Genomic DNA, 28,000 nt, shown 5'->3' with positions numbered 1-28,000 from the left:
ACCGGAAGCTTTTCTCTGACTATAGAAACTTCTAGAGTCGACTGACTCTCTTCTCCTTTGGTCTTGGAACTAGAGCTTTTTTGTATGCTGATATCCTCCTCGATACGTCGAGAACCGTTCCTTTCACTGATGTCCAGTTTGTGCTTGATTTCAGCTTCAGTAGTAATAGAACCCTTTTGGGAGAGCTGCATAACACCAATAAAAACAAAATAAGACCAATAACATAAACTATCCAGCTAACGAGTTATAAACCCCAAATCTTGAGAGTTTTTATAAATATACAATCAGCAAATTCTCATGGCTTTTGTTGATGCACTAAAGAATTAATTAGATAAAATCGTGTAAGGTAACTATTTAATCTCAAATATTTCTTGTTAGTAGGGCAATGCTGTGAAAGCTGTTCTCTGTTGTGTCTAGGTTTACCGGCAGCACATTCCAACAGCATATGCAACGCTTTAACCAAATTTATCATAATATTAACTGTTCTTGAAGTACAAAATAAGCGATAAAACTAGTTCATACCTTTTCCTTGGTAATTATCTCATCCTGCTCAGAAATGCTCAAGTCGCCTACTGTTGATGTTTTAGTAACTTTTGTAGACTTTTCGTAGACATCTGAATGGCTGGTTGTGCGAGAGTGCTTGCTCACCCTCTCTATCTGTATGCAAAAATAAGTACTCCTAAACTATGAATATTTAATCCTGTTTAGATTTCGACAATTTCTATTTCTCAAATTAATGTCTAGCTACACGTATATCACTTACTTGCACATCTCCATCTGGCCTCTGCAGAGTTTTTGACTCATGTGTAATGGGGCTGACTAGTACATCATCATCGCTTTTCTTGGCTGATGGCTCAACCTACAAATATTATTCTCACGATAATAATAGCGCTGTTCTATGATTTGGCAGCTTTGCAAAGCTTTCATGCCATTCAAAGTACTAACCTGGGACTGGTGCAAAAGTGACAAAGTGTCGGGAGTGGCAGGAGGAGAGCCTATTTTTTCCTCGTTACTTGCGCGTGGTGACAACTGCTGACACTTGTCATCAGATGACACTTGCTGATAGCTGTCATGAGCGGAAGTTGATGGTGGCCTCGATCTATTATGAACTGCAGAAGAGTTTTCAGATAATTCTCTGTTTGCTACCTTCAGGTTATCTGTGTAAAAAAAGATCAAGCATCCTTAACCTATGAAATAAACTGAGAACCTGAGAATAAACTGGCAATTTGTGTGTGAGTTCAGAGCATTTGGCAACAGCATTTGACAGCATATGATGCTTCATCATCATATACTGCCCATATACCTTGGGCAGTATATGATGATGAAGAAATTAAAATGTGATGTAAAAGCTATCAGACTTTTTTCCTTTGAACTGCAAGCTAAAAACTGCAAAATCATTTAATCACAAATCTGGCAGGAGTTTGCAAACACTTTATTCTCGTCAACAGCTGATAAATACTCTGCATTCTTAAGAAACTACAAACTAAAATTCAAAGCTGTCAGCCGCATAAAATCATCAAGTTTTTGTGAGAAGTTGTTCATTTTGCTTATCTATAATTGTAGCATGGAGTTATTTGCCCTACTGAAAGATTTTTACTGTATATTTACTGTTTAGCCACAGGAATGTCTTAGTTTGATTCCATTATACAATATCAACTGAAGCTCGTATCTATAAACATGCAGGCCTTGTTTTTTACAATCCATTGTTTTTTCTGACGTCATCGCCCTGTTTGCACAAGCGTTCGTCCACGAAAAAGCCGCCATTTTTGTAGAAAACGATCGCCGTTCTCTTGATTAATAGTATTTTTCGGTGTTCTTTTGATACTAAAATAAAAAATTTGCAAACAAAAGATATGTTTGCAATAATTAATTGTAGAAGCTTCGTGTTTTTAACGATGGAAGTTGTCCATAAAGATGGCAGACAATGATAGAATGACGTCACGAAAAAACGAAGGATAGACCTGATGGTACAACAAAACCTAATGATTACTTGCTGTTTTAATACATTTCTGTTTCTGTTTTAATACATTCAGTAGACTATTCTGTAATGTGTGAGGTGGGCTGAAAGTTTATAACTAACAGAACAACTGAGTAGTTTGGCTTTTCAAGCTAAACTTTAAAATATTTAAAAACACTGGCTTGTAAAAATGCCCTATAGATATATCAAGATGTCGTTTAACTATGTCCATGCAAACAATTTGTTAACACTGCTGTATATTGTAGAGTCTTTTATGTGGAATCAGTATTTTCAGCCATCTGAAGCACCAGTTGTTTAGTAAATTGCTAAAATGTTGATACATGTTTGGCCAGATACACAAACTCCAGTTTCAACATGGCGCTAACGATGTATGCATACTTTTGCATGCAGTTGATTACAAAATGCTAGCCTGAAAATTGATCATAATTGGTCGAAGCTTTTAGGAACTGAGATGAGTAATGCATTGTGGGTGTATGTATATATCATCAGCTAACTGCTAGAGATTTTAAAAAGTTTAAAGTTGATGACTAAACATAAACGTACATTTTATGCAGTTTGAAGAAATTATTGCTTTAAACAAAGGATTTCAATTTTGGTGTTTATGTACACATAAATACGTCGTCAAAATAAAGAGATTCTAATCTACGGCATTTTCGTGATGGCTGCAATTAACTGTTTGTTTTTGGGCTTTTAAGAGTTTGTAATCACATTTCCACATATTTTGCGCCTATAACACAGCAAAGTAAGACATGGTGAATCTTTTAATACCAAATAACTGTACTGTGAATTTTCTTGCAAGTCAACCTTTAAGGTAAATAAAATTAATACTTCAAGGTCAAAAGATATATTTCATCCTTAAAATAGAAAGTTATATTTTTCTGCTGTTTTCGTCTATGGATACCTCTATTGATACCTGGAAGTCAAGCAAATTTTGTTACTTGCAAATCTTTTTTGAATGTTTCATGTTTGCGAAAGATGGAAATGGCACTAACGAATGATGTGCAAAACAAATGTCTCGCCAACTATTCCATTTAAAGCATTTTCAAACCGATCATTCCTATTTTGAAAGTGTGCTGCTAAGAGAAACAGGAGTCTGCCGCTATGACTTCTCGTTTGGAGTTTCTTATCTTTTTTAACAAAAGGACTACGCTAATCTGCAACACGCGAATGTCTATTGAAATACTGATTACCTGGTAACTCAAAGTGCACACAATTCCAAATCTACACAATGAAAACATAGTGGTTGTCTCCATACTTTTGCTAACAATTATTATAGCTGTGAGCTAGTAAGGTAACAGTGAGTAGGTAATGACAATAGACCAAATGCCTGTCTCAGCTTTGACAGTTACGCAACGCAACGCCTTGCACCTAACAATGCAAGTTGTAAGAATTATGACCAGCTTATGTTACAACGTACCAGCTTTCTTACGAATCTCGCGAATGGCAGATCGAATTCTCTTCTTGTCTTCGTACTTGCTTGTTTGATGAAGCTGTAAAGAGGCTGTCTGGTGATGAGGTATGTAAATTGATATAATTTACTTATGAAATTTGATGGATACAATTGAAGCAGAGACTAGCACCTTTGTTTAACACCACTCAGCTCAGGTTTGACAGCAGGGCTTGCATAATTAACAATTGCTTGATTTCTATAGTAAGTTATTGAGTATGACTTAACAGTAAGGGAAGACAAATCTTAATTTGAGATAAATATGAAAGCCGTGTTCATAAATTTAATGTAGTAGACACGTGGGATGCTCACTAGAATTTTAAGGTCTTCTTCAGTCGTATAACCGCTGAGGTCAAGATCACTGGAGAGCTCATCTGAAATAAAAACAAACTTTCTGTTGGTGCAAAGCAATTTAGACCGCTCCACAGGTCTCTACAGGCAATAAAGATAACAGCACTATCTCGTCGTGTCACTTTATACAGCCACCCTATAAATGCACACTCATCATTATCTGCCGAGAAATATGAGTGAGCACTTGTCACCAAATGTCATATTTATCTGGCAGGATGACTACTCTACACAAGTTGCTCGCCCACCCAATGGAAATATACATGTAGCACAGTGCATACCAATTATTATAATCATGTTGCAGGCCTCAATAAGATATGTTGTGTTAACAATTCTATTTCATTTTCTGAACAATTTAGAAAATAGCGTTGGTTGCATCATAACTTTGTGCAGTTTCTAAAGGGCAGACAAGCCGACCCTCAACCTGTGCAGAAGAACACTAAAATTTTTAATGGAAAAATTTCATATTGCGACAAAAAGTGTTTATATGATGGTGAAATTTTAATTAGAGCTTCTTGCTACAGATGCAAAGGCTGTTTTTTTAAACTATTAAACTATTGATACCTATATTTAAGAAGATTTAAACTTTATGCATTTAATTCGTTCAATATAACCACTTTTTCTAAAACAAACCAGTAAAAATGAAGGTGCTAGAAAAATGTTTGTAGACACACATATCATAGAACTTTTTGCCTTAACTCGTGAGCTGTGATTTGACTATACGAAAAATCCTAGCTATTATTAGCTCATGAACACAGAGTGAGTAGCCTCTAGTTTTAAGAAGAACCTACTAGGAGGTTTCTGTTCAGTGGCTGGTCATGTAAATTCATCTCATTACGTTCAAATGAATCTGTTTGCGTGCTTAAGAAACTTCACGATTGTGAATAATCTAATAACATCCTTGACCGACCACAAATCAGATCTCTTGCATTGGCAGTCGGAGGTGGTGACTTCTCCATATCAACTCGTGACAAAATTTTCATGAGATTTTACCAACTAATCAGTTATAGTAGTAATAACCTCTCGTCTGCAGAAAGCACTGACCAGCCGACACGATTACAAACAGGCCTATGGTCATCAGGGCACATAAGTCAAACAGAGTTACTTGTAATAAGCACTTGTAGCTAACATATTATCTGTGATTAGAAGGTGAACGCTCTGCGGTTTGTGTCAATCATTACAGCTCAGCTTCTCGGAAAAGTGCCTTTTGTTAATAAGACAAATTGTAGTTGAATATGGCATGCTATTACACATTATAGATGTCTATGGCATATTATAAACTGAAAAATTGAAACCTATGCTCAAGAATTCTTCCATCATTTACCAAACGAGACTACAGTTCAAATGATGAAGACATTAATAATGAGAAAGTCAGGAGACATGTATCAGTAGAACTATAGAGTGTTCCATAGATCTGTCAAATCAAAGTTAATAGACTCAGAACATTCCATAGACCTACCAGAAGTAGTTTGGTTAGAAAGATTGGTTTTTCTCTGGCTAGGGACTCCACTAGGAGCGTCTTTCAACTTTCGGATCGCCGCTCGCAGTGCTCGGCGTTCTTCAAAGTTTCTCGTGTCCTTCAGCTATAAAAAATCAAGTATTAGTTGATTCTCTTACTATCATTATTACTATCATTGCAGCTTTGTACATTTCATCTTTACATGATACCAAAAACAAACAAAACATAAATTACATAGACATCTCATTGATTAGACTTGCAGTTGATAAGATTTATGAGATGAACCCTCTGATGTCAATTGGGTATTTTCCTTTTCTGGCAGTTAAATAAAAGCATTAAACCATAACTGTCACGAACAACTTTTATCGTATTTTCTAGGTAAATCAGACACGCTGATTCCGATTTTGTACTCAAAATAAAGATTAGTCCACTAACCTTCAAAGTCATTTAGGCTTTTTAAAGCGTTTCAATATCCGTTTCAAAAACAACACAATCGGCATTACAAGCTCCGCCCATAAATATGTTACGAAACCTAGCTTTTTCAGAAACGGAAGTTGGGAATGTTTAGTCCGATTTAGAATAATAGAGATGGGTGTCTTAAAACCCATTATTATCTAAATCCAGCCTGTAAAATAGTTTCAGTTTTTTATGAAAGGGATATAAACTATTTAAAATTGCTCGCAGCTTGTTACATGACGTTTAAATGGGCTGGACGCCGAGAAAAATGAGCTCAAAAAGCGCGGTTTTATCACGAGCTAGCGTTGTTATTGCGCTTTTTAAATATGCAATGCTAAATAGCTTATCTACCTTTCAGAAAAGACTGATATTATTTTTAAGGCTGAATTTAGATATTAATAGATTTTAAAACACCCATCTCTATTATTCTAAATCGGTCTAAACATCCCTACGTAACTTCTGTTCCTAAAAAGCTAGGTTACGTCAAGTATTTATGGGCGGAGCTTGTTATGCCGATCGTGTTGTTTTCGAGACCGATATTAAAACGCTATGAAAAGTTCTTCATTACTCTGAAAGTTAGTGGCCTAATCTTTATTTTGATTACAAAATCGGAATCAGCATGTTTGATTTACCTAGTAAATATGATAAAAGTTGTTCGTGGCAGTTATGGTTTAAGGTGCTGGTTTAAAAAGATACACCATATTTTTAAAATGAAAAGTTTCATCGTTCTGTAGTTTTTGTGTTTGAACACTTGGTAAAATTTTGTTTTCATCACTAACCAACCTGCTTCCTAATGGTCAGCTAGCAGCAACACATAGTTGTCTTCCCTTTTTGGTAGTGCCTGGTTATATTAGATTTTGATGGAAAACTTCTGTTTTTTGCCAGGTAGTTTTAATGTTTTTCTTGAATGTCAGTAAATTTTTAAAGATATTTCATGTTTCAAAGATTTGCCATGTTCAAGATCGCGCTTTTGGCTAAATTTGAAAAATCTTTTGATCAAAGTTAGGTTGGGCCATCAAAAAGCCACTGAACTGCTAATTGGTATAACTGCAAGGGAAGTCTTTAAATGGTTCAACTCCAGAGAAACATAGAAAGTAAATGTACTGCTTGTATAAGATGGTTGTCTCTACCAAGCACTGTCTATTTTATAATCGTCGTGAATTGATACTAGTGTAATCATAAAAGATTATCTTGGAGCTGGCAGCTATCCCACGCTGCTGTCATAACAAAGACAGAGTGAATGATCAGTGAGTCAGCGTGAGAGAGCTGTGCCAATGTCTCTCGACTTCTTACATCATAACTAATGGGATAAAGGGTGTCAGTTTCAAAGATGGGAGTAAGAGAGAGGTTTATTGCTCCGGCGATCAGATTAACAATCAAAGAATCGTAAAGGCTGAAAAGGCTGAAGCACACTGGAGAGTATCGATTGAATTCCCTGGCAAACTCATGGGCGTTGACACTGTGGCTGATGCTGCAGTGACTGCAAGCATACATTAGAAGCACTTTGGTATTTCTGCCAGATGCTTTGCAGTAATTGATTGGCTGATCAATATGTTCTAAAATTAAACTTAAAACTGCACTAAAAGAAATATTTAGTACTAAAAACTTGATCACCTTAAAATAAGAGATAATAAACTTCACAATAATATGCCAGCCAGAATAAAAGCATTTTAAATATTTAAATAATTCAAAACGAATATATTACAAGTGCCATTATAAAATTGATTTGCATATAGATCAAGGACAAAAGATTATGCTCAGGTTTGATCCCTTCAGTGTGCTACACAAAGCATTCCTTGCAAAACTGACACTATTGTTACCATTCCACAATGCCTCACATTTGGCCTTGACTTTGTCGAATCAAGAAGATTAAAGAACTTCATTTGAATCTGAGGCTATTAAAAATGACAAAGCAATGAGTAGAATATAGTTGGTGTTACTTGTTAAGTCTGTCTAAAATACTATTCAACTGTGTTTATAGCATTTCGGTCAGACATCAAATATTCTGTCAGAATATAAAAATATATCTCCTAATCTAAGTTTACTAAATTAATAATAATTTCATGAAGTTGTCCTCCTCTGATTGTTTTATATTACTTAATCAATTGACCAATAGCAGATTAAAATCCTTTTTGATAATTACATATTAATAAATAGTTTATAGAAGGAATCAAATATGCTAAACATTTATTATTTTTATTGCCTGTTCTCTCATGAATTCTATTGGCCAACGTCAATTGCAAATAAACGACTTCCTTTTCCAAAATGATTTTTATGAAAATAGTATATTAAAGGAATCGTCAAATTTAGATAGAAGCACCTTACCAATAATTTATGTAAAGAGATAGTGCCTTTCAAACTGCAAATATGCGTAGAAACACTGCTGGCCATTTTTATAAATAATTTGTGATGAGGCAAATACATGCTTTTTAAAAGGAATGTATAACTGGAGTGACCGAGTGCCAGCAGATGGTTGTTATAACTACTAACTGTAGGATTCCAAAGTTGTCTGCTGTTGATCAAAAATAGAAGCGTGCATGGCATCGATTTTTCTCTGATAGGTTTATCACCATCTGGAGACTTAGAGGAATGTAATACACGACCTGTTGTGACTCCCCCTTGTATTCTGTCACATCATTCTTTGAGAAGATCGTTTCAATTTTTTAACCAGTTTAAATTTATTTATCTTTGATATTTAATTACAAATGAACATTGACTTATAATGTAAATATTTTAGGTCAACTCTATGAATAAAACATAGACTTAAGTATAACATAGAGCTAAAGTGTGTAAAAATAGGGCTAAGATATACCATATAGACAAAATGCATGGACAAAGTGCATAAATACAATGCCTAGAAATACTGTATATATATATATATATAAATATATATATATATATTTATATAGATATATATATGTTAAAGAGGGTTTGGCAGCCGCACACAAATCATGTCATCATGTCGTCAGAGTGTAGTAAAGTACAGTTCACAGACAGACTTGAGTTTTGCGAGCGAACAAACAATCACGTTTAGTCATGGAAGCTGCCATTAGACTGCATAACTATTGGTCAAGTGTCAGCATTCCTAGAACTTGGCCAACAACCAGGGGTCCACCCCGCTGACTGATGCAGACAACAGCTATTGTTTTTTGATTAGATAATCGTAACATCTGTAGTACTGGTTACCTCATCAGTAGTTGTGTCACAACAATGGTGGTTTTGGCTGGGCAGATAACTGCCTGTCAAAATGGTAGTTGTTGTGATTAGCAGCTCTGCATGGAACCTCTGATTAAAGTTGACTGCTTTCAAGTTAATAAAAAAGAAAAGTTTTTTAATTCTTTTTTGCGATAAAATAAGATGTTTTGTAGTGCAGACAACTTTCGTTTGTTCGAACTAATATAGACCGAGCCAGGTTCAGACATTGAAAAAATCTGGCCTCAAAAATTGAGTACAGTAGGCCTAGATTAAACAGACTTTATTGTCTCGCACACATATTCTTAAGCTACAATATGGTAGAATATGCATATACAGTATACACAAAAGAGTAAAATATGGTTATACCTGCAATAGGGTACACTATAATATTAATAACAGTAATAATAACATACAAAAATGACAGTGCAACACTCGGGTGTGAAACTCACGAGTATGCGTCTCTCGCATCTTCTGTCACAAGAGCCACATATTGGCCAAAGTTGTCATTCATTGGACAGACATGGCCGTATTGGACAGCCACCCAGATGTTGGACGGTGTCCAGACTATTGAAAGTTTAGAAAAGTAACAGTTGAAGAAGTGGGGTTGACTGTATATTTTTAACAAGACGACACGTTTATGCAGTAGTCAGGAGGTCAGAACTCTAAATCTATCTGTAGAGATGTGATTCTTCCATCCACAAATAGACTTGTATGGCGCCTTACAGTGCCTCGCCTTGCGCGTTCACAACTTGAGTTGTACAACTCGAGTTGCCGTGTTGTACAACTCGGCGTGGGTTTTTGATGAACTCGAGTTGCGTTACGCAAAACTAACACGGGTTCGTAAAGAAAGCAAAGTGAGTAATTGGGTTGTCTCATTTACAGAAATTTAATAATAATAATTTAAATATGTATACATATTTAAATTATATATATTGGCGAGATTTGCGCATATTCATTTCTATAAATTTAAAGAGACAAAAACAATTGTAGAATGTAAAAAGCAAACTAAAACCAATCTATATGAGAACCGAGCAGCAAAAATTTTTTTCCCAAACAGGTTTACATACGGCAGTAAAATTTGGGCTCATGATTGGCTTTAGTAATTGAGTTTTAGTAATCAAAACCTACATCATTACATTGAAAGTCAATAGTTATAATTAGAGAGGAACACAAAATTCCAAAATTTTATTCAAAATGGCTTTAATTAATGAGTTTTAAGTGAGCGCCTCTTACGTTTAAACATCACTTTTTGAATGATAACATCAGTTTTGTTACGTTATTTAGAATTTTGTGTTCCTTTCTAATTATAACTATTGATTTCTAATGTAATGATGTAAGTTTTGGTTACTAAAACTCAATTACTAACGCCAATCATGAGCCAAAATTTTACTGCCGTATGTAAACCTGTTTGGGAAAAAGAAATTCGCAGCCAGCCGGGCAACTTCTTTTTCATTTGAAAAAAGGGTCATCTCTCTAGAATCTGACAATAAACTGAATGAACACCGAAAATGAACATAGAAATTATCTCAACGGCGTTTAATGGTGCACCAAAATAAATTCCGTACATAGAAAATATTGCTAGAGAAAATAAAATGATGAGATGTTCTCAAGCCGAGTTGTTGAACTCGAGTTGCTGTTGAAAGAACTCGGCTTGGGTTTTGGTGAACTCGAGTTGTGCAACTCGAGTTGTACAACTCGAGTTGCAAACTCGGGACACTGTAATTCTGTAAACTCGAGTTGTACAACCCGAGTTATATTTACAAACTCGAGTTGTACAACTCGAGTTCTGCAACTCGAGTTGTTCAACTCGAGTTGCAAACTCGGCACAGTATAATTCTAATAATTCGCTATTAGTTCTAGTTTTACAGTACACACATAGTTTAATTTCTATTAGCTAACGGGTGCCTCTTTATGTACCATCGTTAATATAACCATAACTACGGTTATGCTACCGTAATACCAATATATCGCACCTTACTTTTGAAAAGTCGTGTTGCGCGTTCACAACTCGAGTTGTGCAACTCGAGTTGATCAACTCGAGTTGCAAACACGCAACGCGAGGCACTGTAAGGCGCCATAGACTTGGCAATGTTGATACCATCGCTGTCAGTTAATTTTTTTTACCAAACCTTAATAAAAGTGTAGCAGAGCTTCTGAAGTTCATGTAAAACATCTACAGCAGAGGTCAACCAAAGGTCAACTAAAGCCTATGTTGGTGTGCTTACAAGGCCTCGTTTTACAGCAGAGTTGTCACTCTGGTATAAATGTGTAGACCTGATCGAGAAATTCGATTTCTTTTCGATTTATTTCTTCGAAGATAATTCGATGCGACTTAACTTTTATGAAAAAAAGTTACTATCGGGAAGTTGGGTTTTCACTCTTGTTGAAAAGAGTGAAAAAATTTGGTCGCAAAGGCGCAGCTTACAATAGGAATTCCTTCACAAGTCGTACATTTCAAAGGGTTGCACTACACGCCTGCTCAGTGATAATAAGTTAGACCTTATTTTATAGTAAAGTTAACTTTATTTTTTGCCTAGACTTTAAAATAATAAATTCCATAAAAGTAAAAAAATGTCTTCATTAGAACATTTAAATGAGAGGTTACTGAACGTTTCTCATCATGTATATTTGCCTTCAAGCCAATTTTCAAACTAACAAAATGTCACTTGACATAGACTAAGGTTTCTGGTGTTTGTTAATAATACAAGATTTTTAATAGTTTTTAATATACGCTGTTGAAGGGATTGCAAGGCAGGAAAACAACAATAGGAACGTGTATAACATCAGCAATGAAGATCGTGTATCAAATCTGCAGACATGATGAGCCGCTTTGAAGGGATTCAGTGCATTCTATCTCTTGGGAAAAATATCTGCTATTAATATGCATTTTTGCGGCAGCGTATTTGATGCCATCAAAACAGAGACCAGCTTCTTTCATGGGAGTTTTGAAAAGTGAGTTTGTTTTTAGACGAACAGATCAATATTTGTTGTTTGTAGAATGAGTTAATGGTTAAATTTAACCACTGGTATTCCTACCTCTGATTTTATCTGTGAGTTTACGCTGACTTTACGCTGACTTTTACATCACTAAACCACAGTACTTAAGAACAAGCTCATTAACTGTTGTGGTGGAATTCTACGACATTTACATTTTGCACAATGTTTTTATAGCAAAGGTTTGATTGATTCTGTTTTGCAGGCCTTAAAGAGCGTGTAGGGCCTGTAATAACTTGGAAGGTTTGAGAAACTCAGAAAGCCCTGAGCATAAAAAAGGTTAGTGACTGACATATTTGCAATATCTAACTGTCAAACCAGTTCTTTAGAAAACAGAAAAATAAAGCTTCTTAGTAATGAAGTTGTTTCAAAGAATTAAATTTATAATTAAATAGCGAGCCAAGTTTGCAACAATTCTTGTGTGATTAGCTGACCAATACGAGGGATCGTCTGCTCCTATAACAGTAGTAACTAGTAGAGGCTGTGTTAATAAAACGCTCATACTTAACTCATCGTAACACAACTTTTTGATTTGATTTTTCTTCAACATATTAAAACATCTTTTTAATAAAACTGATTTTGTTTATTTAGTAATTGGTAAAAAATTAATTGGTACATGTATATTTTATAGAAGTTTTCAATGCACTTTGAGTTTATTGCAACCGAATTAAAATACAACGCAAACCAAATACCTTGTTTTACTTTTAACAAAGCTTTTTGACACATTCCTGTCCAAGACCATAAATATAATTATTGTAATATAATATTATTTTAGTCATTGATATAACAACTATATCTTCCATGATTTCAAAACTCAAGCCAGAATGAATGGCTCACCTTTAGGTTCAACTCTTCTATATCAGTGATGTGTTGGTACTTCTCTCCCAAGGGCCTTTCCATCTCCTCTCGTGCTATCTGCTCAGACGTATGAGGATTAAGATCAGTTAGCCTGCTGTCACTCTGGTCCGTAGACGAGTGCGTGATGCTGATGTCAGCGTCTATCTGGTCTGAAATCGGTTTTTGCCCAGTGTCAAGGACAAAACTGACTTGAACTGGTTGTAGGAGCGAGGTGGGGACAACTGAATCGTGATCTTTGTTGATCAAGTTCTTCTCCACGGTCGACCTAGAAGGTTGTGCAGCTCTTGGAATAATTTCCAAAGCAGCAGTTTTGACTTTTTCACCTTTATCTACAGGCAAGATATGATTATTGTTCAATCCTGGACTTTCTAACTTCTGTGTGACTTCCGTTAGAGAATTGTTGTTCTCTAAAGTTTTTCTAGAATATTCCGATTTCTTCTCATTTATAATGTTTTTATCAACCGTGTCGGTTGCCCTTTTGAAGTTGGGGGAGCGCTCAAATTTGTTCGATTTCACGGTTGAGTCAGCAAGTTTAGGCGTACTGCTATACTTGGTATGCGATGAGGAATGGCTTGTTGCGTGGAAGGTTTTACTTCTCGAGAGCGGAGAAGCGCCGAATATCTGTGAGGTGTCAGTGGTAGCAGCGTCTCCGAACTTTGATCTTAGCAGAGCGACTGATCCTTTCACGCTCTTGACAGGGAAATCCTATAACACAGTATAAACATAGTCTTGCGACGCATTCTTAAAAAAAAAGAAAACTTCCAGTAACCAACACGGAGGCCACTTACACTACGTACACTATTTACACGGTATATTACTTACTCTAGACGTCTGAGGATACATGCTTGTATAGTGAAAATGCGATAGATGAGTATTTTTAGTAGTTGAATAAAGATGACTGGCAGTTGTACCACTGCTATAGCTGAGCCATAACTCGAAGACAATAAGCAGACAAATGCATTGTGTGACATTTTATCTCCTGATAGGCATTATAATGAGCAAAACATAAGACAATAATGCATGCGTATATAGATGAAAGAAATAGGATCGCACCGCTAGCTGTCCTTTTCTAGGGCTGCGAAGCCACCCTATTCCAAAATAAATATATTTGTCAATTTTTTTGCGATTTATGGTTCAGATCTTAAAACCACTAAGGAGATTATTTGAGATTTATTTTGTCAGATGACTCCTGTCTAGCAGAACTAAAATCCAAATGCATTCCTGAAGGGCAGTTAACAGTGGATCTGGTATGCGGTAATGGCCATGTCTGTCTTCCCTCATCCAAAAGTTTGCTTCTAAAATTACACTTTTTGCAACTAAAAATATTCTTTCCTCATTTAGTATACCTGTAATTAATCAGAAGTGTGCAGCTATAATAGCGGTCTTAAGTTGGCTGCATGAAACTAGCGAAGCTCTCCACAGAATGTGTCACTTGTTCCTATTTCAGCACACTTTGAGTTTTTCACCTTTTAGCAGCCGATAAACAAGTAAGCTTACTAAAATTTGGGATCAAGCATTTACGTGCTAACTTTAAAAAGTTTACTCTTTTTAACTCAGTTTAAACTCATGCACTTGTTGGTATTTTCTGTAGGATGTGAACTGATTCCATCAGAGCAGTTTCCTGTATGACTTGCTGTTTCTCCATATTTACAATTATTGTTCTTATGACTTATTGCTATTATCAGTGTAAACATCATTATTAGCATTAGTTTCATTGCTATTGTTATTACTATTATTATTAATGACTAGACAGAGTTATTATTATTATTATTATTATTGTAGAGTTTTTCTTCACAGTCGTGTGGTGGTAGGTGACTAGTTTTAGTCCGTGTTGAGTCCAGGTATCAACAAAAGGCCAAAGGATCCAACATCTTCCTCAATTCCACTAAGAGAGGACCTTCCTCAAAATGTGAGCTGTTCCTAAGATGGCTGTCTTCTGTATAGTCTCAAAAGGCATGTTTACTCCTACCTTGGCCAAGTATGCTATATACCTCATTGATATTGTTCCGAGTGCACCAATTACTATTGGTATCACTTCGGTCTTCACCTTCCACAGTCTGTTTATCTCAAACCCAAGCTCTTTGTATTTACCAATCTTCTCATTTTCCTTCTGTACTACCCTTGTGTCTCTAGCTATTGCTATGTCTATGACCTGGCACAGTTTGGTTTCTTTATTTATTAGTATAAGGTCTGGTCTTCTAGCTTCAATAACCTTGTCTGTTTGCACATTGAAGTCCCATAGCAGCTTCACTTTCTTATTCTCCAATACAGCTTCTGCACGGTGGTCGTACCATTTTTCTGTGTGGGGCAACTCATGTTTCTTGCATATGCTCCAGTGGACTGCACTTGCCAATTTGTCATGCCGCCCTTTATATTCTGTCTGTGCAATCTTACTGCATTCGCTGACTATGTGGGACACTGTTTCATTTTTTGTTTGTGCGATAATTATTATTATTATTACTATTAGTATTACTATTGTTGTAAAAGTTTTTCTTCACAGTCGTGTGGTGGTAAGGGACTGGTTGTAGTCCATGTTGAGTTCGGCTCTTAACAAAAGACCAAAGGATCCAACATCTTCCTCAACTCCACTAAGAGAGGACCTTCCTCAAAATGTGAGCTGTTCCTAAGATGGTCGTCTTCTGTATAGTCTCAAAAGACATGTTCACTCCCACCTCCGCCAAGTATACTACATGCCTCATTGATATTGTTCCGAGTGCACCAATTACTATTGGTATCACTTCGGTCTTCACCTTCCACAGTCTGTTTATCTCGAACCCAAGCTCTTTGTATTTACCAATCTTCTCATCTTCTTTCTGTACTACCCTTGTGTCTCTAGCTATTGCTATGTCTATGGCCTGACACTGTTTGGTTTCTTTATTGATTAGTATAAGGTCTGGTCTTCTAGCTTCAATAACCTTGTCTGTTTGCACATTGAAGTCCCATAGCAGCTTCACTTTCTCATTCTCCAATACAGCTTCTGCACGGTGGTCGTACCATTTTTCTGTGTGGGGCAACTCATGTTTCTTGCATATGCTCCAGTGCACTGCACTTGCCACTTTGTCATGCCACCCTTTACATTCTGTCTGTGCAATCTTACTGCATTCGCTGACTATGTGGGACACTGTTTCATCTTTCTGCTTGCACAATCTGCATTTCGGATAGTTTGTTGACTTTTCTATCTTGGCCTTCCTATAGTTGGTTCTTAATGCTTGATCCTGGGCAGCAATGATCAGGCTTTCAGTCTCTCGTTTGAGACATCCCCTCTTCACCCATTGCCATGTTTCCTTTGCAGCTTGATCTTCTGTCTGTCTTAGATGTTGTCCGTTCATTGGTTTATCATGCCAGTTTTGCTTTCATTCAGTTTTCTGATGATTTCTATACTCTTGTCGTCCATCTTCACTGTTTAGTATTACTAGTATTATTACTATTATTATTACTATTATTATTACTATTATTATTATTACTATTATTATTACTATAATTATTACTATTATTATTATTATTATTATTACTATTACTATAATTATTACTATTATTATTACTATTATTATTACTATTATCATTATTATTGCCATTATTATTATCATTCGCTGTTATTATTATTGTTATTAATATTATCTGTTGATTTTTCTCAGCTCTCTGTCTTGTAGTATACTGGTACCATATTCAGTGCTTTCCGTAATATCCTCGCAGATTCCGACCGAGCAGAAAACTGTGTTCTGTCTATCTCTTTTTAACTTCCCTAATTCCTCTCTTAAATTTATTAAGTGCCAGTAGTAGAGTGGCCTTTACAAGGATCCACTAATATGATCTTGGTACCTGACTCTCCACTGAACCACGAACCCTGCTGTTGCACAGGTTAGGTTCTTGTTAAAACCAACCGCTAAGAAAGAAAATCGTGACAGAAAATACATCACTCTTTATGATGAACTATAAACAACTCAAGAATACAAGTTAACGGCGTGAATCGGGGAGGACACTCAGCGCAATCTACATAGCCCGGCACGTCCTCTGTAGTAAACCAGATAGAAACAGGTCATCATCATACTGCTGGTCAGACAGTGCAGAGAGAACAACGAATGTAATTTACAAAACAAGAAAACATCAAAACTATTATTATTATGTTATTTATGCAGAACCGCTAAACACAGTTAGCACGTTTTGTAGAACTTTCCCTGAGGTCAATAGATGCAGTTTATTGTATGAATACTATTCGAATGTTCTTATATACGTTATAAATATCAGCTTCAAGTAGCATTGCTACTTATACTGTTAGTATGATATTATTTTTTTTCTCATATTTTATGACATTTTTATTGAAAAACCAAATCTTTTTACTTTGCCAGTCAACGAGAGTAATATAGCCTGAGTTTTACATTAGTGCAGTAGCAGTAGCTGCATTATTATCAATATAGTTGTTTAGCTAAGTCACATGAAAGTAGGAACCCAGGCTGTTAAATAGTTGAGTTATTACAATGTTGAATCTCAAATGACTCTCGAAAACCTTTATTGATCAACATTCCTTAAGCTATAAAAGTCTCAAATGTCTACAATGACTGGGAACTGATTTCCTTGACTCGTCTCCGCAATCAGTATACAGCCTTAAAGGCTGTTTCTGTTTTACTTTCTTAACTATTTTATGCAATTACATAGCCTTTTATCTTTTTATTAGAACTTAAGCTAAATCGATTAAAAAACCATGAAAGTTCCTTGTCTGAATTTATCGGTCCTAAAAAGATCAACAACAACATGAATTTGCATGACCGGCGCAGCTCTAGTTATTAATTACCTCCATAGCCTGAGGTACAGTGTTTACCCTGATTATTATTTGAGCCAAATTATTAATAGCAACTTCATGCCTCCCTTCAAAACAAACAATGGGTGGCCTCAGCTGTCACATCAGCGGTCGGGCAGCCAGTTAGTGATTCCCAAAATACTGAAGCGCGGTGGAGGCCTGTACAGTATGCAGACTATGCGGACTAGGTAGTGCTGGGACTAGGTAGTGCTGGGACTAGGTAGTGCTGCCTATGTTAGAATTTAAGGCTGGCGTGAAACTCTTCGAGTTGTCAGACAGGAGTTGTCCACTACTTTTATACTGTATCAGTGAAAGTACTAGTTGAAAACAAGTACATGTAATATCGGTGTGTATGAGAACCAAGAGGAAGACGATATGAGGTTTTTTTACGTGAAAAGAAAAATACATGATTGATTAGCCCCAGACAAGAGCTATAACTAGAATAAAATTCACTGCTGTCGTTCTATGTAATATTTACAAAATGAAAACAAGTACATTAGCTTATACATCTGGCTAATTTGACAAATGAATTGAGGTCAATTCTGGTGAAACTTTATGTTGTTTGGTTAAAAAACTGGCAATGTGCCGAATAAGTATGCATATGTAAGTAAGTATGCCTTCTTACATACTTACATATGATATCAGTTTTTTTAATGTCTGTGGAAAATTGTAAAAGTAGCACATTTCGTTTCCTTGTAGCGCTGTGAGAAGAATATTGATGATTAGCTGTAACGTTTTATTATATCTTTTTTATTAACGGTAACGAAAAATACTGTAGTTTTTTTCTAATAGAGGTCTTTTAGATAAAGAGATATGTTTGACCGCTACATCAGAGATTCAGTAACGTACCACTTGTCCATCTCACAGATGTGAAATAGAGTGGTTGTTGGGATGGAGATGTAAACTTTGGCGTAGGTTTGTTCAACTATTAGTCAAATTTAAACAAATTTATATAACATCAATTTAAATGCTACTTGGAAAATAAAGAGCTGCATTTTCAAATCTGTTTAACCAACATTTTTTTAAAAGCTAATTATAGAATCGGAAAGTTGTAGCATTAGTTCTTAACTTATAAGACTAGGTAATCTCATACAATGATGTGCAGCCGCCCCATGCGCTAATACAGGGGTTCCCAACCTTTTCTATTCAGTTCCCCCTTACGTCTTTTTATAAATTTGATTCCCCATACCCTTTTAACTCACATGCCTAAAAGCAACCAATACAAATTATAATCTTATTTTATTGTACGTATCTAAACATACAACAACAATATCCATCATTTTTTTTACGTCATCAAGCCGTTTGCACATGTGCTCATTCACGAAAAAGGAGCCATATTTGTAGAAAACGATCATTATTCTCTCATTGAATAGTATCTTTTGGTGTTGTTCTGATATTATAATAAAAAATTGCAAACAAAAGCATCGTTTTCAAAAGTTCATTGCCGAAGCTTCGTGTTTTTAACAATAAAAGTTGTCTACACAAATGGCCGACAGCGATAGAATGACATCACGAAAAAACTAAGGATTGTTAATTTTTATACTGCATGCATACAACACAAAACAGTACATGACCTTCAGCATGGAAGCGAATTGGTTTATGACTAGGTCAACTTACTATCCAATCAAAATCTGGAGGGATGGATTCACATATATCTGGGTTCTGACTAGTAGCTCATTATTAGTAACTAGTGTTATAGATAAAACCAAAATGCTAAATGTTGAAACCCAAGCTCACATGGCACTGCAGAGCATAAATTAAAAATTTAGCAAATCAGACACCTCTCTGTTCCCCCTTGTTTATTCAAAATTCCCTTTAGGGGAATTTCTCCCTGGTTGGGAACCCCTGCTCTAATAGACAAACACCTCCTTAGAAATACAGGCTACCATAAAACCTCTAATTGAACGTCATAGTGCTCTATTTTTCAACCCTTCTCTCATAGTGGAGGTCAATTAGAGGCGGTGTTCAAATAGAGGTGGCATTCAATTAGAGGTTTTACACTAATTATAAATCCTATAGCTGCAGCAACTTAATTCACTCATGATGTTAAGTTTGTCATGTCTATCATAAAATATGATAAATACATAATTTAAATAGATATAAACTCCAGGAATATATGCATATATATATGCATATATACATGTAAATGTATATATATATATATATATATATATATATATATATATATATATATCTTTCACCCAGATGGCTTTCGTCACTTTCATAATCATCAGATTAGTTCCATCTACAGTTCAGCCTCAGGTTTTTTAGAGTTTCATACTAGGTAGAAGTTTAGACAAATAATCCCAGAATTTTGCAGCGGATGCCAAACAATATTTTAAAAACAGCAACTTTCTCCATTCAACTCAGTTGCCAAACAATGCTCTTTCTCGATGTTGTTCATATTTAACTATTGTATGTAGACTTTGTTTTGTGTATCTCAGTGCATTATTTTAGTTTGTCATTGTTTTTTTATTTTTGCACAAACATCTGTGGAACAGAGGCTAAGGTGTTGGCAGCTACAAATACGGTAATGCACTTCCCAATCTAGCCATCTCTTTTAATAGAGTATTTATGCAAAATTCAGAGTAATTTATACATTACCTGCTCTTTTAATACACAGTTTATGGTGTAACATCATGTATAATTATTACTTTGAAAGGTAAGTTTCAGATGTTGAAACAGATGAAAATTATTTACATTATTTCTAATGGAAAACATTGTCTTGAAATTTGAACAATTGATTTTTTGAACAGCCTTCTAGAACAAACCTTCTAGAACAAACCTTCTAGAACAAACCTTCTAGAACAAACCTTCTAGAACAAACTAGGGTCGGAAAATCAGGTAAGTTTATTACTTCTTACCAATCTCATCTGTTCATACCTGACAGGAGCAGACAGGTGCATACAGGTGCATACAGGTGTCATTATACAGAAGACAACATAGGAGAGAGGCGACGACCTACCAAAGGAACTTAGCTAAAAAACCTGCGACAGCGCAATTCAATTGATATCAGCTTTTTATGACTCGCAATAAAAACATCTCTTCTTTCTTACACGACGTTGGGTGCCTAATGAGTTGACTCAACTTGACAGGTAAATACGAGCAATCCCATAATTCCATCGTTAAAGCATTTAAAGTCTCTAGAACAGCTCGTAGGTATCAGTATTAACATAGCTCTCGGCTGGTGATAAAAAGTCTTGCAATGTGTGTTCAGGCTCTTTATCAACATGAAAATGTTTATAAACAAATATCAGCTGTAAGGTCTGCACACAAGCCTGTTTGAATGCATGGACTAATATTTTCATTTACGTATATTCTATAAATACTGTCATGTGTATGTTGTTGGAGGCAATGTCTGTGAGATTATTCTTAGGCGGAGATAACAAGAGACATTTGCCGTTTTTAAAAAAGAACGATGTTTTTCTTTTTCTGTTTTAAACTAAAACTAAACACAGCTTTGTCTTCCGTAGCAATTTACTCAATGAGCCAGAACTTTAGATCCAGCATTCTGGAACCTTAGCTATGCTATAAAATGGCTGTCGTACACTTTGCCACTATTATACACAAAACCATCTACTCTCAAGAATACTATTACGTACTAAATAAACTTGGTGGAGAAAAGTTCAAGAACGATCATCTACATTAAATAACATTATATAATGCAATAATATGTAATAGTATAAAATTTGTTATAATAATACATTATAACTGTTATATAATATTATATAAGACAATAATATGTAATAGTATATAACATTATGTGATATTTTGCCGTGTCAGTGTCCTCGGTTTTACAGGGCAATGAGTACATCAGCCTTTCTGCGTAAATGCAGTTAGCATGTGGTCCTTGCACTGGTCTCACCCAGTTGCACTTACAGATCCTCTTTTCACAAACACCGTTACACGGGTAATTGACTTGGGAAAAAAGAAGGGAGGCATAATTAGTTGGTGATTTATTTGAGCGACTTTGTGGTAGGCTAATGTTTTGTGTAGCTAACCTTGACCGCTAACAACTATAACCTCTATCTCCCTCTTATTGGACTCATAAGAGTGCCTACGCTCCTCGCGCTCTTTCATTCAGCACTCAGACTAACCGGGTCAACCTGACGTAGCCTATCAAGTAATTGTATTCTAAGACGTAATGCCATAAGGGATAAGAGAAAGAGCAAATATTATAAGACTGATAAGTCATCTATATCATTTTCGAATAAAGGAGAGAAATATATGGCAGGCAGCGAATCTCTAATTAAGGTGACCTTTGATTTGTCAGCAATATCTTTACTACTAGCAACTAAAAGTACACCTTTGATGCAAAATAGAAATATATTGTTTTAACTGACTTTGGCCCGATAAGTTGTTCAACTAATACCAAATGTACTCAGGATTGATTTGCGATTGAATATGAAACGTCACGACGAAAATTAAATTTCATCATCTTCTCTAACAACGTAAGATTCAAATATTAAATCACCAGTATATTTAGCCTATCTCTAGTAGAGCATGGACTTATGGCAATTGGTTAAGAGGTCATGGTACTGTTCTATGACAACTTGCACTAAAAGTCAGGGCATTCACTGAAGGCACCCTGCAGACTGTATCAGGGCGTTGACTGAAGGCGCATACCATCTGGTGTCAAAGCATTAGCTAATGGCAACCAACAGCAAGTGTCATAGAACTAACACAAGCCAAGCTGCAGTCAATGTCAGGGATATTTTATGCATAGTTTTTTTATGAGGTGGTTTCAGAAAACAAAACAAAATATTAAGTGCAATTTTCGTCCCTTTATATCGCAGCAGCCATTTTTAAAGAGTTGATAAAAGTTAAAACGTTGAATATGCTTTGTACGTACACCATATACAGAGATTTTCTACATTGCATTGACACATAATGTTAAAACTTGTCACATTGAAAAACACTTGAAAAAAATTTGATTGCAATTTAGTTTTCATCTCATAAAGTGGATTTAAAAATGGTGTTTGCTAAAACACTAAACAGAATTTTGAACAGTAGAATCAAATTTAATCAATTGCATTAACCAAAAGCACAATAAATAATTATATCTTTTAAATAAACAAACTTTTGGCTCAAAACTAGATTCTACTATTTTTATCAAACTGAAAGTATTAGGAGACTCACAGATCAAGAAAAAAGACGAGGCTGTCGATGACCAGCTGCTTCTCGAAACTGCTGCCGTTTAATGTCAAGTTGAAAGTGTGAGAGGTATATAAATGTCACCCAAGACACCTAGCACTCATAAAACACATGAAATACAACAGCATGAGATGGATTAGCTCAGCCCTGAGTGTCTGCTCTTTGGCTAAACAAAGTTTATTTTATTAACAGCTCAACAAAAATGCCTTTCATAATCATCAACACAGATGGGTGTAGATTACACCAGATGGACAGGTTGCAGTCATTTGCATAGGAATGAAGAAGCTAGCATTTTTAGATCGTAGGGACGGATCACAGGTGTGAATGACAAAGGTGAATCAAAGGGGTGGATCACACGGGTGGAGTATAGGGATTAATAAAAGGGGTAAATCACAGAGGTTTACCATGGGCGTAGATCAAAGAGGTGAATAAAATGGGTGATTTTAAGGAGTGGATCACAGGGGTGGAGCGCAGGGAAGAATAAAAGGGTGGACAAAAAAGTGGATCACAGGTGTGTTTTACAGGAGTGGATAAAAGCAATATCTGCAGCCATTTATATCAATATTTCACTGTGTATCCCCGTATGTTGCACAGCTTATATGTGTGATTATAAAGACACAGATGTGAGGAACAGTAGTCATAAAACAAGTATGAACAGACAATTTTAATCCTCAGCATAATTAGATGTTCATTGACATGAGGACAGCTTTATAATTACACATATATACATAATTGTTTTACAGCTCTATGCAAGCCTTCTAAACTAGTAACCCTTGGATATATTGAGTTCTGAGAAGACTTGACATCCACCCTACTTTTTCCACTATGTTGTACACACAGCCATGGGAAAAATATTCGGCAGATAATTGACTATTTTTCCCTGTGTCCGCACTTATAATCTTGAATTACAAGAGGAGACAACTAGCATACCTTAATGAAAATTGCTAAAATATAAAGTATTCTAAATTCGATGAAGCCATGAAAAGGTTTAGACAACGTTTGATGCTTATAATATTACTTTAATTTTTGCATCTGTCGATATTTACTGCTATAAGAAATCTTTGGTTAAACTTTAAAACTTTTAAATATTTCAATTACTGAAGGAGACAATTACTGAAGACAAGCCAGCATGTACCAAAGTTGATTAGTACAACCTACCAAGGTAGTTTATCAACAGCATTCTATGGCAATATTGATCAGCGCTGTATCCATTGCATATGGAGCAGACACAGCAGCAACGGTAAATTGTGAAACAGACGAATTTCCACAGTTCACCATTATTGGGTGAGAAAGATTGGCATTGACAAGGTAGAAACCTCAAGGAAAAGTAATTGCCAATAGCTGGCTATAGAGCGCTTGCTAGCTAGCAAACCTCCAACACACAACTACATGCAATGCATAAGTTCTATGTATGTGTACGTACCCTGCCAAGAAAGCGCGTCGGGGCAGCTCTATCCATTTTGAGTTCTCTGCGAGACAATCGAGCGTTTAATAACACTGCAGCCTTCACGAGCGAAGATAAATAGCATTTCCCTTAGTATCATATTTGTCGCAGGCAATTTACAAAGCTTACAATATGGCAATAGCACCCTTGTGCGGTCATAAACATAGCACAATTCGTCAATATTGTCCATTCACAATGCGCACAATTTACACTCGCCATGCGCCAGGCATTGTATTGGTCAGTTCATTTCTTTTATCAAAGAACGGATATTGGCACGGATTAAGGAGTGAGTGGAACGCCTTTGATAATGTTTATTATTCTAGAGGATAATCTGATAGTTGCAGGCATTATCAGCGCTCTCACTATTCCAGCTTGTGAGAGGTTGTTAACACAAATGTTGGGATTATGAAAAATACATGTACATTAAGTTATCTTGAGGTGCAGCTTTTCCAGTCAAACCCTCTAAAAATTGCGACAACCTCATATGATTCATTTCTTCATACTAGTGATTTCCAGCAAGTGATTGGTTTACTTTGGGTATTGTCTAATAGAATTAGCCAATACAAATGGAGTATATGTATATTACATATTATATTCAGTTTATAAATAAAAAAGAAAAACCTGGTTCTGCCTAATTATGAATTAGTACTGATATACAAGGAATGTTCCGGAATACCTCGGCCTACCACAATATGACTGAGTATACGCCAGAAAGACAACTTGGTAACTAGCATTACAGTTGCTCACGTTCTCATAAAGCAGACTTCATGAAGAAACGAAATGTTTATAGCGCCTTGTGACAACCTACTTCTCATCATAAATGTATGACAGTCAACGATTGTTAAAAGCAGTTTGTATAGATATGAAATTCTTGTAAGAAAGTGTCTATTGAGGTTGCAAGATCAGTATAGCTTACAGAGCTTAGAGAAAGGAAAGGGTTTGCAGGTTGCTTTTAAAAAAGTGTGTCAGTAAACTCCAAGGTGTGTGCTTACTAGCAAACTGTACGGAGAAGTTCACATGGTCTATATTTAAGGGTATGTATAACTTGCAATGTACACGCTATAACAACAGATCACAGGTTTATATATGAAAGACTATATCTAATGTAGATTATTGTACATACCTAAGACTATCGTCTATAGTCTAACATGTTTATCAAAGACTGTATCTATTGTATATAGATAAAGATTGTATCTAGCGTATACACATATATCAAAGACTGTATCAATGAATATATATAACCATTGTTTATAGGTAACCTGCCCAAGGTTAGAAAAGTATGCCAGCTATAGTAATGGTATGCTTCTTGAGCTTTTTGTCAGCTCGGCAATAAGTAGGGCTCGAACCACCAACCCCACGGTTGATAGTCAAAGACACTACCACTAGGCCACCCAGCCACCCTGACACCCTTCTGCCAGTTATATAACTAGAGAAACAGCTACAGAGAATTAGCAGATTGATTAACAGTATCTGTTGAGCGAAACAGAAATAAGTTTAAATATAATGTACATTGCAAAAGAATACACAAGACACCACACTTACAGGGAAACCAAGATGGAAGCTGCGTCTATCGTCTGTGATACCAGAATGCCAACTGCAAAAACCAAACAAAATCTAAAAACTTGAGGATCTAGTACATCATCATATCCATCACATTAAATGGACGTTATAGTCAAACAAGATATGTGATAAATATAATTTACGCCTCATTATAACATTTTTAATAGATTAAAGAGATTATTTATGTCATAGTTCAATCACTCATGGTCTGGATAGTCTTTCGCAACTTTGCAGGTGCAGAACTTCAGAATTGATCTTTGTACTGCCTTTAGTCACAGTAATGCATCAAATCATTGCAATGCACCAATTAATTGCAATGTATCGATTCATTGCTATGCATTAATTCGTTATACTGTACCAATTCATTACAATGCATTAATTCATTGTAATGTACCAATTCATTGTAATGCATCAGTTTATTACAATTCATTTATTTATAGAGTGCATCTGAGCAGGTAGTGCATTAGGTTCATAATAATTGAATAATGTAAATAAGGCATTAAATGGTAGAAAAACTAGAAATTTGTGTCCTATATAAACCAATCTAGTGTATAGCAACTGTGCATTGCCTAAAATTGATGCAGTGCATTAAGTTTATGTACCAAACAAGGCTTATGTAACGCATACAATACATATTAAACAGAAATTAAAATAAATATACTGCAATATCTTTATTGTTTGTCAACAGTTTATAATAAAACTTTTCCAGCTTAGTTTCAATATTGAGGTCAGATAACTCCAGTAACTGTCAAATTACACAAAGTCAAACCCTCCCCTTTAGAATGTAGTTTATAATTTCAATCAAGCATGTAGATAGCTTCATCAATAGACATCTCGACTCTTCAATTATACCTTTCATAGGTTGTATTATTGACAAAGAACCACAACACGAGCAGGAGGCTCTGCACATTTTGGTTATGACGCTGGACGATTATGATCGGACAACTTAAATCGACACAAACTTATAGACTACACGAGCTGATGAAGTTACATCTAAGGTGCTTAGGTGTTGCTTTGACAAAATGAACTCTATATGTAACCGAATCTGAAAACTGGTCTACCAGAATGATGATTTGAACTAGCTAGGTTTTACTGACAGTGCCGAGAAAAAAGCCCAGACATTTCTCTTGCCAATCCATAAATTGTACCTACTTGCTTATTTGATAAATCTTGGAGATGGAAAATATTACTAACAAATTTTTGTGTTGAAATTCAGGACTAAAACCAATTTAATTATAATTTGGGTACCGTAACAGACAAATTAATGGGTTAAACAGAAATTAGTTGTTTTAGTGGTGCAATCACAATTCATACTCGCAGGTTTTTTTGCCTCTATTATGAACTGGTTCCTGCGGCAGTGCGCCTAAAAGTGTTTAAGGTCTCTGAAGGAAGCAAACTGCTATACATTCATAATGTGGGAACTTGGTAAGTCATAGATTTTCATCATACCTCAGTTTTTTGGTCAAGATGCAAATGTGGATAATTTTGTCCCATCTTTCCACAAGGGCAATTAAGTCTTTGTACTAAATTGCTGCTGTAGAGTTAACAGCCGAAACCAAACATTTGACAATTCTTGCTAGGACTAGACTTACTTTTGCAGATTTTATATTATATTGTTGATCAACCATCTTTAGCAGTACCAGGTATAATACCTACCTTAGTGAATGTACCAGCCACCATTTAGTGAATTTTCACAGCAGTCATGGGTTTTTAACCAGACTTTTTCCCTCACATGGGTAGTATTATTTTATTTTGTTGGCATCAATATCCCCCAGTTCTTCCGCGCCAGTAGAGGCCTGCCTACCAACCTACATGTCTGTTTTTCGATGATGTTATATGCCATCTGATAAGAATGTTTCCACCTTTTTACACAGTGGTAGTTCTTTCCCTAGTTTAATAGTCATGGCTACATAGTTTTTCCCTCTATATGCCCTATTCTTCCAACTAATGGCATCTAACAACTGTCAGATGTGCTGCAGGAATCTAATGATGATGTTTCAAATGTTTAGAATCTATGAAGTAAATGTGGATGTACTCTAGACACTCCTGCAACAGATCACTTTATCCAACAGCTAGGCAGGCAGATCCGCTGTCCCCATATTCAACCAATAAGGAATTTCAACACATTAATTGGCCTATCAGACTTGTTCACAAACTTATCAGCCAACCATAACTTTCCACACTCATAAATAAACAAATAGAACATTACCTTTCCATGATATAATTCTTTGCTCTATTAAAAATGCAACGGTATTATATTGACAATGGAAAGGTAGAACTTCTAAAGCAGGGCAGGCCAGTTATAAGGTTTA

At 35.7% G+C, this 28,000-nt stretch overlaps 1 protein-coding gene across 1 annotated transcript in view; it reads right to left on the bottom strand.

The window, feature by feature from the left end:
* Positions 1–27,905, bottom strand: part of LOC137390284 (smoothelin-like) — a 50,919-nt gene extending 23,014 nt beyond the window's left edge. Inside the window, exons 1-10 of the mRNA XM_068076619.1 lie at positions 27,898–27,905; positions 25,671–25,722; positions 12,715–13,440; positions 5,233–5,356; positions 3,738–3,799; positions 3,396–3,468; positions 946–1,157; positions 764–859; positions 523–657; positions 3–185 (exon numbers count right to left, since the gene is read on the bottom strand). Of these exons, the coding sequence (XP_067932720.1) occupies positions 3–185; positions 523–657; positions 764–859; positions 946–1,157; positions 3,396–3,468; positions 3,738–3,799; positions 5,233–5,356; positions 12,715–13,440; positions 25,671–25,722; positions 27,898–27,905 (1,671 nt within the window). The remainder of the gene's footprint in view (positions 1–2; positions 186–522; positions 658–763; positions 860–945; positions 1,158–3,395; positions 3,469–3,737; positions 3,800–5,232; positions 5,357–12,714; positions 13,441–25,670; positions 25,723–27,897) is intronic.
* Positions 27,906–28,000: the final 95 nt, after the last annotated feature.

Source organism: Watersipora subatra, chromosome 3 (assembly GCF_963576615.1).
Source record: "Watersipora subatra chromosome 3, tzWatSuba1.1, whole genome shotgun sequence".
Taxonomy (NCBI): Eukaryota; Metazoa; Bryozoa; class Gymnolaemata; order Cheilostomatida; family Watersiporidae; genus Watersipora; species Watersipora subatra.
This window is presented reverse-complemented; position numbering and strand designations above follow the sequence as displayed.